This window comes from Python bivittatus, unplaced genomic scaffold (assembly GCF_059951505.1).
Source record: "Python bivittatus isolate LINGU-HERP-01145 unplaced genomic scaffold, Pbiv_v1 ctg000530_np1212, whole genome shotgun sequence".
Lineage (NCBI taxonomy): Eukaryota > Metazoa > Chordata > Lepidosauria > Squamata > Pythonidae > Python > Python bivittatus.
In genome coordinates, this window is record NW_028277085.1 from 1,832,201 (window position 1) to 1,851,691 (window position 19,491).

General features: G+C 45.2%; 1 protein-coding gene across 1 annotated transcript in view; it reads right to left on the reverse strand.

The window, feature by feature from the left end:
* Window positions 1–3,389: 3,389 nt before the first annotated feature.
* The window catches only part of KLF13 (KLF transcription factor 13), a 29,090-nt gene continuing 12,988 nt past the window's right edge, over window positions 3,390–19,491 (reverse strand). The window contains exon 2 of the mRNA XM_088148325.1: window positions 3,390–6,868. Coding sequence (XP_088004451.1) covers window positions 6,576–6,868 — 293 coding nt within the window. The 3' untranslated portion in view covers window positions 3,390–6,575. The remainder of the gene's footprint in view (window positions 6,869–19,491) is intronic.

Here is a 19,491-nt window from a genome sequence, read left to right on the forward strand (position 1 = left end):
ACAGTACAGCTCCCAGAATTTCCAGCCAACGGGTTTGGCAGAGTTTATGGGAGCTGCAGTGCAATACATCTCAAGACACCAAGCTGGGGATGGCTTTGCCAAAAGGAGGACAAGTCATTATTTTTTGTAGGCACTGCTCTGTGTTACACATAGTATGAAGTCCGGATCCAATCTGGAGAGGAATGTTTGACATCTCAAAGTTCAGTCATGCTTTGCCCCTGGCCTCTGGCTACACTAGCAATAATGCACTGAATAGGCTTCCTTCCATATTCTATATTGTCCTGGGATACAGGAGAAGATATAAATTCAGCCCACTGCCTTTCATTTGCCAGGACTGCTAGATGAGTGTCCATCCTGCTCTTCTCTGCTGAGCCTCTTGGTACTCTGTAAGCATGTGGGGCACTGGGAATGTATCCCATTAAAGCCGTGTTCTCCAACCTCGGCAACTTTAAGATGTGTGACCTTCAGCTCCCAGCGTGCTGGCTGGGGAATTCTGGGAGTTGCAGTCCACACATCTTAAAGCTGCCGAGGTTGAAGAACACTGCGTGAAAGTGAGAAGAGCCGTGCAAAAGCAAACAAATCTTGTTATTTCAAAAGGTGCTACTTGATACCATCAGCTAAGTGACGTGGTAAATGCCTTTTTGTAGCCTGTACAGGTAGTGCCCAGTTTAAGAACGAGTCCTGTTCCCAAGGTCTGCCCTTAAGTTGAATTTGTACGTAAGCCGGAACAGTATTATCGTATAATACTGTATACATAGTATTGTGTAATGAACTCGGAGCATTGTGTATTTCACTTGAGTCATTGTGTATTTAACTTGAATTTTGCTACAATAGGCTCCGTTCATAACTATGGGTCGCCTGTAAACCGGGCGTTCTTAACCTGGGGACCACCGTATGACCTCACTTGATAAGTGCACAGCTGCATTTCTGGAAGAAGGCATGACAACCACACTGAGGTGTGGAAACTGCCTTCACTCCTGTGCCCCCTTTGCAGCCTGAATTAGTGCAGTCCAGGGAGAGCTTGGCTCCCCAGCTGGGGATAATGGGCACCAAAGTCCTGTGGCCAATTCCACAGCCTTCCCACCAGATTGCTCCCATTCTGCACGGGAGGAAGCGCCCATCAGGAAATCGCGGCGCAGGCGTTCACTGGCTTAAATGAGCAAGCCGTTAGAAGAAGGCAAGCACTACAGTTATATACAGAATATGCTTTCTTTACATTTATATACGTAAAACCTATTTCCAGAAGGATGCACAATGTATATAGTTCTGACTTCCAGATATCCTATTTAACAATGAGTGAACTCCAATTGCCTGAAGCAGAAAAGGCCTCGCATGCTGGCAACCTGATTCTATAGTTGCTTAATCTACATAATTTACAAAGCACTCCAATTGCTTAAGTTAATGAGGTCTAATGCCCTGGTGGAGAACTGCAGGGCTGGACAGGATGATGAGATATGCAGTAACAAAGGTTCTCCGTTACAGCAAATAGGAAACCCTCTGAACATAACACGGGGACTGTTCCAAACATATAGCGATATACATCTTTTTTATGACACAGTTGTAAACAGCTCCCAAGTAAAAAGCAAAGAAAGTGAGATGGAGAAACGAGGCCACAACAGTCGTTTAAAGGGCCCTGGTCTGGAATTTTTCTAGCTTTGGAATTCCTGAACTCCAGCGCCCTTCAACTAGGTGAGCTGGTGAACCATCTCCAACAGAGAGCAAATCCACCTGCTGATTCTCCAGGTTGTGATTTGCAGAGGGGCTCAACTTCCCTGACTGGAAAAGGAAGTTGGGAGACGTGCACGCATGTCTGGCACCAGAAATCTCTTCGGCAGCAGTTGCAAACCCACCCAAATCTTAGCTGCTTGCAAGAAGGCGCCCCCAGATGATGAGAATGCTAGGACGGGGGTTCTCCGGGACATGCATTTTTCCTGCAAACAGTAGGACTCATCTGGGCTTCAGCACAGTAAACAAGTGATAACTGTATGGACACCAACATTATTTTTTAAAAAACAGTCTTTTTAAATGACCAAACTCTTGGGAAGTTGCCAAATTCCTCCAGCATCGGCATTCTTCCCCCAAATTTCACAAGGTTTTAGCCAAACAAACAACAGCTGGAAGCCAACCAACCAACCAACCAACCACCAGCTGGTTTCAGCGAATGCCCTTAGTTGGATTCTGATGATCCACCCAAGAACTGGGATGTCGTGATTTATTCAGGGGATTTATCAGAGGACTGGGAGCAAATGGCTGAACTCACCCAATATCTCTAACCTGCTCCGTCCAATACACAGCAGCTGCATTCACACAACAGCTACACTCGGTTGTTTTTGACCACGGTTTGTCTGTTCATGGCTTAGGTAACCCCACCTGTTTGTTGAGTTTATGATTCAGGGTCTTCTGCAAAGCCAGCAAATGGGTTAAGTTAGAATCAGGTTAAACGACTGATGTGAATTTGCCATTCTATTTCTATCCCTCTTGAATGTTTGGCCAATCTCATCCATCCTAACTGAACCAGCTCCTGGAGCAGTTGTGAAACCTTGAGGCAGAAGTTTTCCGATTGCTGGTTGGCCTGGAAAGCTACCCTTCTACAAAAGTGCCAATGAGACCTCCCTGATTAGGTTCAGAGATCCCTTTGTTGTGTGATCCGGCCGTGCAGTTGGGAGGGTCTCCACCACGCCCGTGGTCACATGCCAGTCTGAACAGGTGCGTTCAGTGGGCTGCAGAGGAAGCCTCGGCAGGATGTGCTTTAAAGCAGACATCGCCAAAGACATGTGAAACTGAAAACCTCTAGAGATTAGCATTTAGAAGTTCTTGCAGGAGAGATCTAAATAACTTCAGACTTAACAGCTAAATTGAAGCAAATAAAGAAGAGAAAATGAAAAGAGCCGGAACAAGATGTATCTGCTCTCTTCCCTTGCTGGCATGAGCTCTTTCCCATTAAAAATCTGAAGCAGAATTTTCATCAAATTAGGACACAGTTTACCCTAATAAACATTAATCAAACAGTTGCCAGCAAAGCTAAAATGAGGTTCTGTCGCCAGACAGGAGGCAATTATTAGCAAACCCTGAGTGTTTTGATTACATTTACTGTTATATATGAAATGGTAATGAACGCAAAAAGGATTTTGAAAAAAGCACATTGTTCATATTGCCGCTAAAGCCCTAAAAGCAAAGCCTGAAATAAATAGATACGTGATGTTTTTCCTTTCGCTGCCCTATCTAGTGCCACAGTCTTGACCCAAGAGAGTGTAAATATCTCAGAGCGAGCCCCTCTATCCACCAGTAGAAGGAGCCTCCCTGGAAAGGGCCCACGGCTCGGTGGCAGGGAGAAGCTTCGCCCACACAGACAGCTGGATTCAGTTAATGAAATGACAGTAGTACAGCAGAAAAAAAAAAAAATCCTGGGATAAAAACCCTGCTGGTCAAAGGGTTCAGTGGAGGCTCCCACTCCCCATGGGTAAGGCCACTTCATTTACTCCATGCAACTTCAGTAATTCAAGCAAGGTTAGGAATACCACAAGATCGCTTATTTGCAGCCTGCACCGTGGTTAGGTCTTTGGCGTAATTCTTGGGTCATGCAATGCCTATTTCTTGGGGCGCAACAAGAAAAGGGCCCTCTAAGCCTTGCTAGTGCCTCTTGGATATTGAGGCAAGTTCTTATTTGGAGGGGTGTGTTTAAGGCTGTCTCCCTTTCCCAGCCTTCCAGGTGTGTTGGAATTGCACCTCCTAACACATCTGGCTGGCACCCAGTAGAAGGAGATTGTTTAAGGCAGGGTATAATTTATTATTGCAATTCTATGTTCATGAAATGGAAGAGATACGTGGTTCCCTTGGAGAGCAAATAATGTTCGGCTGGTAATTTAACAACAGGAGGTGTTAGATGAGATCATACCGTCTTCTACAGACCATCTCCCTGTAAATAGTTCCTGTCTAATCATCAATCTGAGCCCTTGTTGCTAGCTATATCCTCATGAGGACACCTTGTTATAGGCAATAAATATTTCTTCCTAGCTGTTATGACTCTTTCCAAAGTCCTGCCTTTGATACCTGCCTCTATCCTGAGCTATCAAAGTGATTTGGAAAGTGAAGTTCTGGTTTTTGAAGGGCCTCACCGGGAACTTCTCACGGGATAGAAACAGAGGACAGCTTTTCCTCTGAGCCTATCATTATTCAAAACAAGCAGAGTCTTGAGCACTTGTAACAGTGGTCAGATCAGTCTGAATCCACACGGAAAGGATAGCTAACTTCAAATTGTGTTTTGAAAGCAATACTGGAATATATCTAGATTTAGACCTGCTTTTAGAGAGCAGGTGGTAATTCAGGGGGAAGAGGGCTTGATAAATAGCAGCTACCAGCTGCACTTTAACAGGAGGCATATTATTTTTGCAAATCTATGTACAGTACAGTTTTGTCTATGTGCACGTGTGTGTTTTAAGTCATCTGGCAAAACGGAATTATTGCAAAGTCGGAAGAAAAGTCTTGGTTAAAACACCTTTGGAATGTAGAAACGATTGCATCAATCGTAAACAGTAGTTTGAAGTGATGGAGTTTGCTTTACTGTGCTACAGTTGGCTGCATTTATATTGACAATATTTTTAAAAAAATGGAACATGATCACAGAGAAAAGCTCCCCAATCATTGAAATATAACATCGGAACCAGCCAAGTTCAATAGTAACAAGGTCTCTAGGAAAAAAATATCTCCCAACATTCTGGCTGGCTTCCCCAACCCTAACTTGGAAAGCCTCCCCTTGTTTATCACCTTCCACATCTGTTGGGACAGCAACCTCCAGAGCTGGAATGCTGAGTTACATCTGGAGAACATCAACTTCAGGAGTGCTGCGTTTATAAACCTTGGGCCCGATCCATTCATCCATGCCGGGCAAACACGGGACCCAGTTTTGAAACGAGTCACCTCCCCACCCATGGAAGGCTACTTACATACGCATGGATCTCTCTTGCTTAGTTAAGCTGTTTATTTTTGAAGTAGTCACAAATCATTTTTGGGGAAGCCAGCTCTTCTAGGATGTGGTCCAAGTTGGCTGGTTCCCCTTGGATGCGGGAGATTCTTCTGCTTGGTGAGACTTAAGGCGGGATGAATAGTCCATTGTGCTAGACAAGAAAATGGGAAGATCCTAGAGTTGGCTGGTTGGGGGAGAAGATTTATGCAAGTCCTTCAGACCCTACGCTACACTAACCAGGAGGAAAATTGTGACGTGCTGTTGAGCTAAAACACCGTCTTTTTAACACTTTCTAGATGCAGGTTTTGCTTCCCCTCCCCTCCCCTCCCCCAAGGTAGCATTTCGTGATTACCGTCTCTTGCTTCCATCTGATTAGGTACTGACCATGTAACTATAATGCAGAATTTCATAGACACGCTCTGCAAGTAGGGCTGGAAATCAGCACAGACAAATACCTTGACAAAGTGTGGATGACTTTGGAACACAGTTTCCAGAGGACTTTTTTTTTTTCCCAAAAAAAGGATATGGAACATTGTTCCAAGGGATGCCCACTTCATGTCTACTTTTGGGTAAAACAGGTAAAAGGGTCCAGTTCAGAACTTCATCTCTGGAAGCTGTAACAAGCTGTAATCCTTCCAGAGCACCATTTCGCCCTTTGGTACTTAAATAAAATATTCCCCAGTGTAAATATATTTTCCTAGATTTAGAAAAAAAAAAAAAAAGATTAAGGCACCTACTGCAGCTTTTTTTTAAAAAAAAAAAAATCTTCCACCCACCCCCCGCGGTTCTTTTATGAGTATAAACTTTGTATACAGGCTTTTTTTTTTTTTTTTGCAACAGGAAGCTGGTGGTGGTAGATTCATCTCGGCACGAGATGACACGAAGAACATATAGAGAGGAAAAAAGAGGACTGGTTGAATGAAACGGTGGAGGAGACGGACGCGCGGCGGCCCAGTCGCTCCAAGTGTTTACCCCGACTGTGAAATCAAACCGTCTGAGTGCAAAGTTTAGCCCAACTTTCTTGCCCTGGGCATGAAAGGACTTAACCCACAGTTTTGAGTACAAATGGGTTTATCAAATAAGGCTGCTGATGGGTGTGTCTTCATTGTATATAAATAGATATCCCTGAGTAAGAGGAGAGGTTGGTGGAGGAAAAATAGAATCAACCTGGCTGTATAGACATTCCTGGTTTTGCATTTTTTTTTTTCTACAAAATTCACTTCGACACCTGAGCAAAAAGTCTTGAAAAACTACTAACAGGAGCATCTTCTTAAGGCATAAAAAACACACACAGAGAGAGAAAAAGTTGGCCAGGAATAAGTTGCTGGCAGGGGAATGGAGAAGAGGCCCGTCCGTGTAAAACGTGAGTCCCGTTGTGCCAAATATTTTCTGCGGCCGAGTTGCAGGGAGAGAAACCTATCTCTCTCTCCCTCCCTCCCTCTCTCTCTTTTTCCCCTTAAAAACAAAGCCAAAGTTTTCTTTTTTTTTCAAAAAAAAGTTTTCTTAAAAAAAAAAAAAGATGGATGCCAAGCAAAGCGTACAATGCAAACCGAACTCCAACAAGTAGACGCGAAAGGTGGAGAGCAAAGTGCGGGGTCCAGCGCAGGCAGATCTAGGGGGAGCTTCCGGGACTGCCCGTGGGGCTGGACCCATCCGAGCGGCTGTAGTCGCTCACAGACCCTGTCCGGGAGCTGCTCCCGCTTCTTCTCTTGAGCATGTTAGGATGGAAGTTGGCATGGCGACGGGCGTGCTTCGTTAGGTGGTCGCTCCGCATGAAGCGCTTCTCGCAGAGGGGGCAGGAGAACTTCTTCTCCCCCGTGTGGGTGCGGAAATGCCGGGCCAGCTCATCGGAACGGGCAAACTTCTTGTTGCAGTCTTCCCAACGGCATTCGAAGGGCCTCTCGCCTGTTGAGACACACAGAGAAACAGACCTGAAATCACCTCCTCCGTTTCCTCCTCCTTTGCAAAACTCTGCATGGGGAATGGAAGCTCAGGCAACCCTCGCCAAAGCGGCCCCCACCCCGAAAGCCACACCCGCGTTGGGAAAGCAAGGGGAGAAAGTGCAGCGGGAGGAGTAAGCCCCACTGCGCTGAGAAAGGCTGAGGGCCAAGCGAGCATCCAGGAGCAATAAGATGCAAGTGGGGGAAAGGCTGCAACGTCAAAAAAAGGTCTTCTGCAATGGCCCTTCAGTTGTTAGGATTTCAGAAGGGAGGTATAAGAGTCCTACCAGCTCCTAAGATGGAGCTCAGGACCTTTGAGAAAAATACTCCAGAGGCCTGTATTTCGGATGACTAAGGGGTTTGCTCCCCAGAAAGGTGGCCACCAGGATGGTCTTGCAGGCTTGCAGCCCGAACCTGGCTAAGCAGCACCCCAGAGTTCCCTTTCTCTCTTCCAAATGTTCTGCCTTATCTCAGACTTCGGCATTCAGACTTCCTTAAGCTAGGGTGGCTCGCTGATAGCCCTCGGCAGCAGTCGTTCTTCCCCTTTCAGTGTGTGCATCCCGCGTCTCCTCCTGCCATTCAAGGAGACTTCCCAACATAATGCCGTGCAATAAAAGGGCAATACAGAAGGGGAACCAACCAGAAGGAAAGTCTGCAAAAGCAACTGTTTACGAGCAACTGTTTTTTTAAAACCTGTAATAAAATGTAATAAAAAGTCAGACTGATCCCGTGGCCTGGTCACAGGCCAATAAAAGACGGTCCAGAAGAAACAGCCAAGTCCTGCCGTTCAGCAGAAGGCCAAGGAGAGGACAAGGCCTTTCAACGTTTGGGTGCAGCAACAAGGAAGGTAACGTCTGTGGTTTATCTAGTTAAGCAGGTGGGCTCATCCAGGATAAGCCAGTTTAGTCCTAGCCTTTGTAGGCTGTAGAAGTGAGAAGCAGCTTTTTGAGCTGGGGCTGGAAACAAGCTGGAAGGTCCTACAGCAGCATTTCTCAACCTCAGCAGCTTTAAGATGTGTGGACTTCAATTCCCAGAATTCCCCAGCCAGACATGCTGGCTGGGGAATTCTGGGAGTTGAAGTCCACTCATTTTAAAGTGGCCAAGGTTGGGAAACACTGTCCTACAGGTTGAGGTGGGATGAGAAAGGGTTTCCAAAGGTCAGCTCCACTGAAAGACCAGCTGAGTTTTCTTCAAAGGTAGCCCCATAGTCAGAATGTTTCAGTAGCTCAACCAACGGAAAGGGGTGTCCCATAATTAGATCAGGGGGATATTGGTCTTTAAAGCAGGACCTAAAATAAACCCTTTGAACTGTGGTGCTGGAGAAGACTCTTAAGAGTCCCCTGGACTGCTAGGAGGTCAAATCAGTCAATCTTAAAGGAAATCAACCCTGATTGCTCATTGGAAGGATTGATACTGAAGCTCAAGCTCAGATACTTTGGCCACCTAATGCGAAGAGAGGACTCTTTGGAAGAGACCGTGATGCTGGGAAAGATGGAAGGCCAAAGGAGAAGGGGACGGCAGAGGATGAGATGGTTAGAGAGCATCACTGAAGCAATGAGCATGAAACTGAGCCAACTCAGGGAGGCAGTGAAGGACAGAAAGGCCTGGAGCGATGTGGTTCATGGGGTCACGAAGTGTCAGACACGACTTAACAACTGAACAACAACAAAAAATAAACCCAACTCTCCCCTAAGGCTGTCGTGACAAGGATGGCCCAGCAAGCAAGTACAGCATGAAGCTTTTCTCCCCCCCTCAACCTTCCACTCCATTAACAGCTTACTTGGAAAACTCTAGCAAGGACAAAGACACTCCAACCTAGAGTTTTCAAAACTCCACCACTGCTCTTCTTAGACTGTAGCATGGGAAAAATAAGCCAGTCAGCTCTTTTCTCCAAAAAAAAAGAGCTATTTAGGGCAGCAATCATTGGGTTGTTCTATGTTGCAAGTTGGAAAGGTCTTCTGGCTTGTTCTAGCTGACATTGCTCTTCCTAAATGCCAGGACAACATTCCAGTGATGCTCCAGTGAGCACAGAGGAGAGCTGGCTCTCCCTTGCTTAATATCGACTTCGTTTGGTCATTGATAGGGTAGAATTATGCTCTCGAGCTGAAGGAGGCTTTTTGGAGCCTTATTCAAAGAACTGGGGCAGTTTCCTCTCTCTTGCACGCCCACCCACGTTAGAGCGGACTCTTCTTGGATCTCTGCTGGTTGATTATTTCAGCTCCATCTTTTTCAACCTCACCTTTCCAGTAACAGTAAGTAACCCAGGCTGATGAGATGATGTTAAAAACATTAAGCATAAATCATAAGGCTGTTTTGGGTTTCTTTTTGCTGGTCCTGTTAGCTCCATACAACTTATCCCGTGGAACATAAAGCTACTCATTTTTTCATTTTCCATAATACTATAATATCCTTCCATTGCTCTTCCTCATGGTAGTTGTTCAACATGACCTAATCATGGGACATCGCTTTCCATTCCTCGGCAGCCAAAATACCTATGGAGTACTGTTTAAAATTATTTAAAATTAAAATTATTATTTTTCTTTTACTATGGATGAGGGAATAATAAATGCAATGCAAAGTTGCATGAGGTTTGGAGAGGGGATGAATTGTCAGTCTCTTTTGCCCCTTGAATTATATCTGGCATGCTCCTTTTAATATAGCAAGCCCATAATTTCAGAAGACAAAAACGGGGGGATGTCACCACACCTTAATAAATGCAGAAGAAAAGGTTATTGGCCAAGCTACCAGCACTTTCTACAGCAAGGAAGATGAGTGAATAGACATAAATGGCCAGAAGACTAAAAAAAAAAGACCTTGGTGGTTCCCACTCAGCTAAAGGTCACCCTTTCCTCCTCCCACCTATTAAGGAATTGAGTTGCATCTGATCAACGATGTCTTCCAAGAGGGCAGAAACATTTGCTACAACCCTGAGGATCAAATATCCCTCCCCCTTTTCCTTGTGGGGTAAGACCCTATTGCTCTATCTTCCTGTAACCTCACAGTTGGTTCCATTATGTTACAATCCCTTCACCTCTTCAGAGTTGGCTTATGCAGCAAATTAAAACACAGCAGTGGAGACCAACCGAAATGTTGCACAGGGTTTATTTATTAATTTATTCATTCAATTTGTATGGCCGCCCATCTCCACAAGTGACTCTGGGCAGGGAAGCATGATAAAATAAATCAGAGACAAAATTTCCATCCTTGTACAGTGTTATACCATCTCCCAGAATTCTTCCTCAGGCTGAAAGTTTAGCAGAAAAAAAAAAAGAAGGAAGGCAAGAAGAAAAATGATAATAAAAGCCCCAAAGCCTACTCATTCAGAAGCATTTCTAGAATTGGAGAACTGAATAGACCAATCTGACTATCCATGAGGTCCATTTCTTCTTCCCCCAGGTTCGGGTGAGATATCCTTCATTAGATGAAGGTAACCAAAGAGCTTCGGAGTTTATTTCAGGTGGTTACATGATTCTGTTGCCTTCAGTTGAGGAGGAGACAGAGACAATAAAACCTATTTATGTTCTCCCATGACCCCCAGCAGGATGTGTGATGGCCTTCAACTGGCTTTTCCCCTGGGTGTAATATGCAGAAGGCATATGGTGATGGATAGATTTGAACTTTTCCACTTGCTCAGGCCTCCAAATGCAGTATCTGAAGCGGGCTTGGTTTTCCTTCTCAGATGGACCCAAGGCATCTGATGACATTCAAGAATCAAGCTAGGATATGGTGCCATAGCAACTATGATAACCAAATGAAGCTGATACAAGGACAGGATATCTAAAGCTGGTTGAGAAATGTATTTATATCCCCATCAAAACAAGAATAATTGCAGAATGTCCCTGCAGCCTTGCTTTGGTTCTTTTTTAATTCAGTGCCCAACTTAAGTAGCCAAGTACATATGAGCTTGAGTGGGTTCAGGGGTCCTCCTTCCACTCTCAATGCCTGCGAGAGAGAGAAAGAGAGAGAGAGAGAGAGAGAGAGAGAGAGAGAGAGAGAGAGAGAGAGAGTTTTTTTCTTGCTTTGTTTGGCTCCAACCGAAGCAGAATAATGCTCTCTGGATTAGCAGTGCTTGGCTAGGCCTGGAATTTGCCCTCAGAAGTTGTGTTATGCTGCATTGATGGGCTAAACCCTGTCTCATCCTCTCTTAGCCGTCCTCACTCACTGAAGGATGACCCTAAGAAACGTGGCAGCTTTCTCTCCAGCGGCTCACTGCTGTGTTCTGTTTGCTTTTACAACTGTCTCCTGACATCCTTTGCGAAGCATCTTCTCTCGCTCTGATGGCCTCCAACAGTGTTTGAAAATATCGCGTTGGAAGCCAAGGGCTCGCAAAAGCATCTGTAAGCTAAGGATGCTATTTCTTCCCTTCGCTCAGAAGTTGCCACGTCAAGAAAGGTTGCAGAAAATGTTTAAACCTGATCAGGCTGGCCGTTCAGTTAAAACTTGCTCCCATTTCGCCTGGGCAATGCCTATTTCGGACTTGGACAAGAAAAATGGGCAGGAAAGCCTGGATTCATGCTCACTCAACCTGAGGTTTTGTTGACAAGGGGGTTCACAAATGCATTTCTCGTTTCAACGGGCTAGAATATTGCACAGTTTAAGAGCCCCTGACTTAACTTTAAAACCATGAAGGTGATTGCATTGGATATAAAAGGATGCAGTCTTAAAAATATATATACTGTATACTGGACACTAACTATATACACAGGGACACAAGAGATGCAAGAGATCTTCCTGCTCCTTTGGAACAGATGAGGTCTAAAACAAGTAGTCTTCAATTGTTGTATTTGCTTTTGAAAAAATTGATGGTTGGTTGATTCATATTTCTTCATCCTCCAGTAATGGCTTTTATACGTGGAAGAACTTCAGCTGCAGATCACCAGAAGTCTTTCAAGTCAATGTTTCTGCATCCTCACACCTGTTTTTCTTCACCGTAGCTGCTGGTGGAGGAGGGAGCTGCAGACAGTTGAAGACTAGAGCAGAATATTCCTTATTTGATCTATTTATTTATTTGTTAGATTTCTCTCCTGCCTTTCCTCCAGGAGATCAAGGAGGCAGATACAGCAACTTTCCCCCACCACATTTAGGCTCTCGACTTGGGAAAGACCACAGGAGAGATCTAATCCCATGGGACTGACTGTGTAGAGTTCCACACTTGCTAAGCTCAAATAATTTGCTGCTAAGGAAAACCCCAGCCAGCCAAACAGGGGTGAACAATCTTCCCTTTCTGTCCTCATCACCTTTATCAGCTGGGCGTGGTGGGGAAGCTGCTGGGTGATGCCAGGGCACAAGGCTAGGCATGGTTTTGACACAGCCATGCCTGTTCTAGGAAATGGCGGTGGGGGTATTTCAAGACCTGAGTCAAAAGAGTTATGGAATCCACAGCAGGTGTGCAAATGTGATCATATTTTTATTTGTTTATCTATTTATTAGACTTGTATGCTGCGTCAGTCATGGAAGACTCTAAATGGCGTACAAATAACCCACCTGAAGAAAATGCAAGAGGACTTTTAGGATCACCGCAGAAAGAGCCTGTAAAATCAACCTTTTGAAGCTTGGTACCAGCTTCACAGGTATCATGCAACTGGGGCTTTAGGATTTAGTTTAAAATAAAATGCAGTTGTTGTGCAACTGGTTGGCCCCTGTGAGAACAGACTCCCGGAGTCCAATCCATCAGGGCACAGCTTATGTTCTTCATGTCCCGCTCCTGTATCCTATGTAGTAACTCCTGAGTTGTCCTATTGTCCTTGTCTCTACAACCAGGATGGAACAGTGGTGAGGATGTGGTTTTTCTGGGTAGGCAGGGTTATATAAAATACCCTATTACTGGCAGGAAAGAAAGCAATTGAGAAAAAGAGATTATTAGAACTTGTTGCCTCATATCTATTAAGGAACTAGCAGTGTGGCAAAGTTTCTTGCATCAGCCTCAATTCTTCAGAAGCCTTCTGCAGAAAAACAGCTGCTGGGTCTCTGGAAATGTACGTTGGCTACTAGGACCTTGGCTACTGCTGACCAGGAGAGGATCATCCTGCTGGTGCAACCAACATTGGCCAAAAAAAATGCATCGGATCAAGTGTAAACCTCTGCCTGGGAAACGAGGGCTCCCTCCTTCCACAGCTGTTGATAGTTGACACTGGATCACGCGCTGCCATCAAGAATAAGGTCTTGGCAAGCAGCTTCCGACATCCAAATTCGTGCCCAAGCAAGGTAGGGTGGAGGTGTCGTTTCTCCACTGGGTGAACTAGAGCATCAGCTCCCTGAGTTTATAAACTAGGCTTTTTCTGGCAACCACAGAAAGAACAGCCAGAGTATTCTTTTTTGCAGCAGGAAAGAGTGCTTGGAACCGTTCCAAAGATAGGCCAATCATACATGATTTCGGGGGCGGAACTATGCCCGGCTGAGCCAACCAAGGAGTATTTTTAAACAAAGCATCTTTAAATAAGGCCTGGCATGCTTTGGGGGAATATCTTTCCACTTCCACTGTTTTTGTACAGGCACTTCAAACTGACCAACAGGCTGAACCTCAAACCACCCTCAAGGCAAATGAGATATTTGGGGTTTGCATAAAAGGTGCTTTCTTTCCAGTACGCATTAAAAAAAAAAAAAGCAGATCTTAACCATACCCTCTTTCTTTGAACTGAAAGCAGGGCTATTTTAAGCACAGCAATTTATTTATTCCCTTTAGAAGGTTTTCATTTATCTTTGGGTTTTCCCGCCTCTCTACCGTTGTAAAAGCCCAAAGAGTTTTCTGCATATACAAACACCAGCCTGTGTGTCATCATGGCCTGATCTCAGTTTTAACTTCAGAGTCAGCAATGCTAGTTTTTCCTCCAAGACCTGTGCCACCCTGGAGCTGGAAAGATCTCTTGGAAGAGCGCGCTAGCTTTTTCCATGAAGAATATGAAAGCAAACCCTCACCCTTTCCTCCCCTCGACGCAAATTAATCATGTTCACTAGTTGCTTTGGCACCTACTTTCTCCACTCTCTGCAAATATTAATGTACCCGTGTCATCCTGACATCACTTGGCTTCTCAGAGAATATCGGCTGGTTCCATATTGGGCGACTCCAGGAGTTTAATTTTCCTCTGACAGATGCATGAGCTCAACTCTGGTGACCTGAATGCACCAAACAGACTCGCTCTCCTGGATATTCCGAGGAGAGCCAAGAGCGCTGCTTTCCCCTCCTGCAACCTGGAGGTTGACGCTCCACAAAAGTTTCCAGTCTGGTCCTTCTTTTGGACCTTCAGCGAGCTGTGCTGTGGTGAATATATGCCTAGAGCAAGCTTCAGACTTCTCAGGACAGCAAATTCAGAGGCATGGAAGGATGCCATTTATTTATTTGTTTATTTATTTATTTATTTATGCAGAAAGTTATGGACCACACATATCTCAGCAGCAAAAGGTCTAGCCCCCAGGTGAAAGGGTTGTCCTTCTCTTTTCAGGAATGCAACATCTTTGGAAGGTAGGTTCAAAGGAGTCTGCTTTTGTGACCATATGAGGAGTTCGGATGCTCTTCTGCCCTTTCCAGAATTCAAATTTGATGGGTCCGAAGAAAATGGAGTTCAATCAACAGAAAAGGGGAGTGGCCAAGACTGAAAACAAGAAGGAGTAGAGGAAAGCTGGGCGTTTTTATGACGCAGAATGAGGTTCAGGACTGTTGTGTCCCTCTAGGATTTCTGCAAAAGTACCAGTCAAGAAACTTAAGCCAGAGAATGGGCAGCATAGAAGTCCATGGTAAAATGGAGGCTGAACCTGAAAAAGCTTTCGGACCTTGAGCCAGGTAATCAACGTTAAAAAAAGAAGAAGCAGAGAGAGCTGGTATAAAGTAGCTCTTCCCACCTTTGTTGTTGTTCAGTCATTAAGTCATGTCCAACTCTTCGTGACCCCATGAACCATATCGCACCCGGCCTTCCTGTCCTTCACTGCCTCCTGGAGTTTACTCCCAGAGTTTGTTTCCCACCATAGCACCCCCCAGCTTTGGGGGACAATAGCTCCTATTATCTCTAGCCAGATGGAGATGGCTCCTTGACTTATACTCTTCCGACGTGGCCACACTATTCGTTTCTGTTTCCTCTCTCCACTGGGATACGTGGATGAGAATAGTCAATCCCTGCAGGAGAAGCAAAGCTCTGAGTTTGCACATTATCCCCACTCCTTCCAGGAGATGGGAAGGAAAGGCTTGGCTCCTGTCCAGGATGTCCATAAGGGATGGTCAAAACAGTCAAGATGGCACCCACAATGGGGCGATTGAAGTTCTGCCTGATTTTTAGGTGTGGATATCTCTGGCTTCTGCCTCTAGGCCTCGTTCTGTCTTTCTTTTTCTAATGAAGCTCATGCACTTTTGCTGTCTTCAGAACTGAAGCTCCAAGTGGCTCAGCTTCTTCTGGGCTATCAGACATATCCAGGTGCAGGATATTGCCAGAGACAAAAACTGAACTATGAGATTGAAGGAGAACCCCTTCTACCTTCCATGTTTTGTGTCTTCAAGTTTGATAAATGCAGTGCACTACCACTTAAACATAATCCAGTCTCTCTTCTCTCCTTCCTTCCTTCCTTCCTTCCTTCCTTCCTTCCTTCCTTCCTTCCTTCCTTCCTTCCTTCCTTCCTTCCTTCCTTCCTTCCTTCCTTCCTTCCCTCCCTCCCTCCCTCCCTCCCTCCGAAAGATCTCACTGTAGGCTTCAGTTAAGCTCTCTTCCAAGGAGCCGTGAAGACCCCTGTCAACAAGAGCAATTAAGGGAGCACAGCATCTTTGGAGCTCTAGTTCCCTAATCAAGTTTCAACACATCTCCCAATGGTGGGGGTGGGGGTGGTGGAAATGTTGGCCTTGCTCCTATATTTTGCAAGTGTTGTCAGTAGCTCTATGTGACACTTTCCACAGGGCTGTTAATTAGAATCAGAAAGGGTGTTTCTGTGTTTTGCAGTAATCAGTTCACTTGCTTTAAGCATAATAGGATGGCTAATAGAAACGTTGTGTAGACAGACAATAACACCCAAGCAAACGCCTTCTTCTCTGTTTTCATGCCTGCATGCCAGAAAAGCAGAAATCTCTGCCAAGGGGATGAAACTTGAACACGTCTATAAGGGACCTGCTGGCAAGGGCACTGGGTAGCACACATTTTCCATTGCGCTGGGCTGTCCAAACGGACAGGCTATCTGGGAAATGGTTGAAATGAACCTCCATGGTGGAGGGCTTTCTTCAAGGAACGTGGTCGTTATTCAAATTATCTTTACACTTTGGGAGACACTTTGGGAGCGCATTCACAACACTATTAAGAATGCTCACTCTATGTTTAATTGCACAGTTAATCCAAGCCATTTCTGAATTCGGACCACACCTGTGTCTGACTCATAATAAGTACACGTGGGTGGATTACAAAGCCTTCTCGGATGAACAGCTGTCAGGGTAGAGCAGAGGTTGCCAAAGAGCTGTTGCATGCAAACAAAATAATCGAGCAAACAATGTGGAGACCCTGATAAGGTAGCCCAGTTGCCCAGGCTGGGCATAGAATCTGCTTTTCTGTGTCAAGAACATCTGAATTCTTCCATCCTTGTGCATTTTTCAGGATATGAGATTTTGTATCTAGGCGTCTCTCCCCTTCTGTCTTTCTTCTTCAGCCATTATTTATTTTTCTTTCATTAACGAGGAGAAGAATACAAGCACACGGGCATGGGAGCCCTGAATAATCGCAAAGACACTTCATTCCTCTCAAGCTTCAGAAGCCATCTTAGCAGAATTATTTAGTGCCTACACCAGGACTGGAAACTTTCCTCTTTGATTCATACATTTTCTGAATGAAAGGCCTAATTCTTAGGATGCCAAAATCCATTTTTCCCCTCCTGTGTTTGCAAAGGATTGTTGACCTCAACAGAGCATTGAAATCCACTAACCAAATTTCATCGGACTCTAAAAATGCACGTCACAGATATCTGGTTGTTAATTAATTAATTAATGTTGTGTGGCCGCCCATCTCACCAAGTGACTCTGGGCGGCGAACAAAATTTTACAAATAAAAACAGTTAAAATAATACAAACATTAAAATACATCGCGGCCGAGAATAAAGCACCCATCATAATGACTAAATTAACCATGAAACGGGTCTCTGCACACACTCAGGGCCCCAGGCCTGGGCCCAGAGCCAGGTCTTTAAGGGCCTACGAAGGGTGGGCAGGGTTGGGGCCATCCAGATCTCTGGAGGGAGAATGTTCCATAAGGCGGGCATTACGGCAGAAAAGGCACATCTTCTTGGCCCCGCCAAATGGCTTTCTTTAGTCGATGGGACCCAGAGCGTGCCCATCCTGCCTGACCAGATCAGACGGGTAGAAACAACTGGGGAGAAACGGTCCCTCAAGTAACCCAGTCCCAAGCCGTGTAGGGCTTAAAGGTGACAACCAGCACCTTGAATTGCACCCGGAAGCAAACTGGCAACCAATGCAGCTCACAGGGTAGAGGTGTTACGCGCGCAGAATAACCAGGGCCATTGACTACCTGTGCTGCTGCATTCTGCACCAGTTGAAGCTTCCAAATGCTCTTCAAGGGCAGACCCATGCAGAGCGCACTGCAGTGGTCCAGATGGGAGGTCATGAGGGCATGAGCGACAGTGAGCAGGGCCTCCTGGTCCAGGAACGGGCGCAGCTAGCACACAACCCAAAGGTGTGCAAAGGCCCTCCTAGCCACAGCGGCCACCTGCCCTTTGAGCAGGAGCCGTGAGTCCATGAAGACCCCCAGATTGCGCACTGGGTCTGCCTGAGGCAGTGCCACCTCATCCAAGACCAACGATGGAAAGTCCCCGGCACCAGAAGGTCCAAACGCCCAAAGCCACTCAGTCTTGCTTGGGTTGAGCTGAACCCTGTGGCGCCCCACCCAGGCCCCCATAGCCTCCACACTAGGACAGGACGTCCACGGCATCACTCAAGCAGTCTGGGATGGAGATATAAAGCTGGATGTCATCAGTATGCCTCACCCCCAACTGTTGGATGACCTCACCCGGCGGCCTCATGTAGGCCTCATATTAACAGTCTTTATCTTTCCCTTGACTTCTGCAAAAATCTGTGCATTGTTCTTTATTCAGTATTGTTGACGAGAGGCTGCCAAAATTACTGTTTTTTGCTCTTAGGACCTATGAGAACCAAGGAGAAGCTTGCTAGATTGTTAGAAAATGAGAGTGGTGGTTCTAATTCAACAGTGCTCACAGGAAAGATGCCAAAGGAATTAAAATTCATTAATTCCAATTCTCATCCACATTACTTGAACGAACATGCAGGACGGTACTTAGCCGTGTGCCTTAACTTACATTTCCTGAATATCCCCATGTGGTGCTTGATAAACCACCACAAAATCTGTTTTGAAATGCATCTTTTAAGGCCAGATGTACTCAGAAATGCATATTTAAATACATATTTAACACATGTTGGGGGAGAGGTGAAATCAGAGCGGGAGGTTGGTGGAGGAACCCATACCCCAGAAATAATCAGATTTGCTCATCCTGATTAAAATGGGAGGGCCTTGAAAAGGTCTGAGACTTTGGTTAAGCTCCCTAGTCTGAGCTACCAGGGAATTGAGGAGAAACTCATGATCATCATCTCTGAAAATACCAAAAGGCAAATTGGGGAAAATATGGTAAACCAAGCCAGAGGCTATGGTTGTTTTGTAAATTATCTCAGGTGACTCAGAGCCAAGCAAGATATACTACAGGTAAAGACAACGACAAGAGGGCAGCTAGACAACTGGATCCTGAGTAATATTCATTTTAGGGTAGGGCTGGGATGTAAAAAGTCGGGAGTTGGTTGCACACAGAAATATGCCCCTCTAACTCAGTCTTTTCCAACATGAAGAACCTCAAGGTGTGCAGAGGTCCACTCCCAGAATTCTCAGCAATAGTCTGCTGGCTGGGGAATTCTGGGAGTTGAAGTCCACACATCTTCAAGCGGCCAAGGTTGAGAAACACTGATATAGAGGAAAACACTTCCTGACTAGGTATGATCTTAAAAAGTTGAACCAACACATGGAATTTGCATTGAAAAACTGCTAAGAGCTGCTGGTTTAAATGCCTAAGCAGATGGTGTTATGTCAGAGTTGCTTCTCAAGCCCTCCAGATGGCTGGCTGGGGAATTCTGGGAGTTGAAGTCCACACATCTTCAAGCGGCCAAGGTTGAGAAGCACTGCTCTATATGAATCATGATGCATGTAAAAAAAGATGAAGCTTCAGTTGTACTATTATGGTTGACTTTTTTGACCACACCCTGTGAATACCCCTGATCTTGGTGAAGAACTAGCGCTTCATGCAAAGTAATCAATTTGTAATTGGATCTGTAGTTCTTGGTAAGTCATGGCCTATTCTTAAATTGAGTGCCTGCCTTCGAATGTCTTAATTAAAGTAAGTGTGACCATAGGGTGCCTTTTTCTGATGTTGAAGAAAGTGAAAGATAACAGAATTCAGTAGACAAATGATCTCATTCATTGTTTGAAAGAAAAGCCATTGTCCACCATTTATTTTTATTTCCCTAGGGAAAGTAAGAAACCAGAAATGCTTTGCTTGTAAAAAAAGAACCCGCCTTGCTATTAACTAATTAAAATAGGTATTGCCCCAATT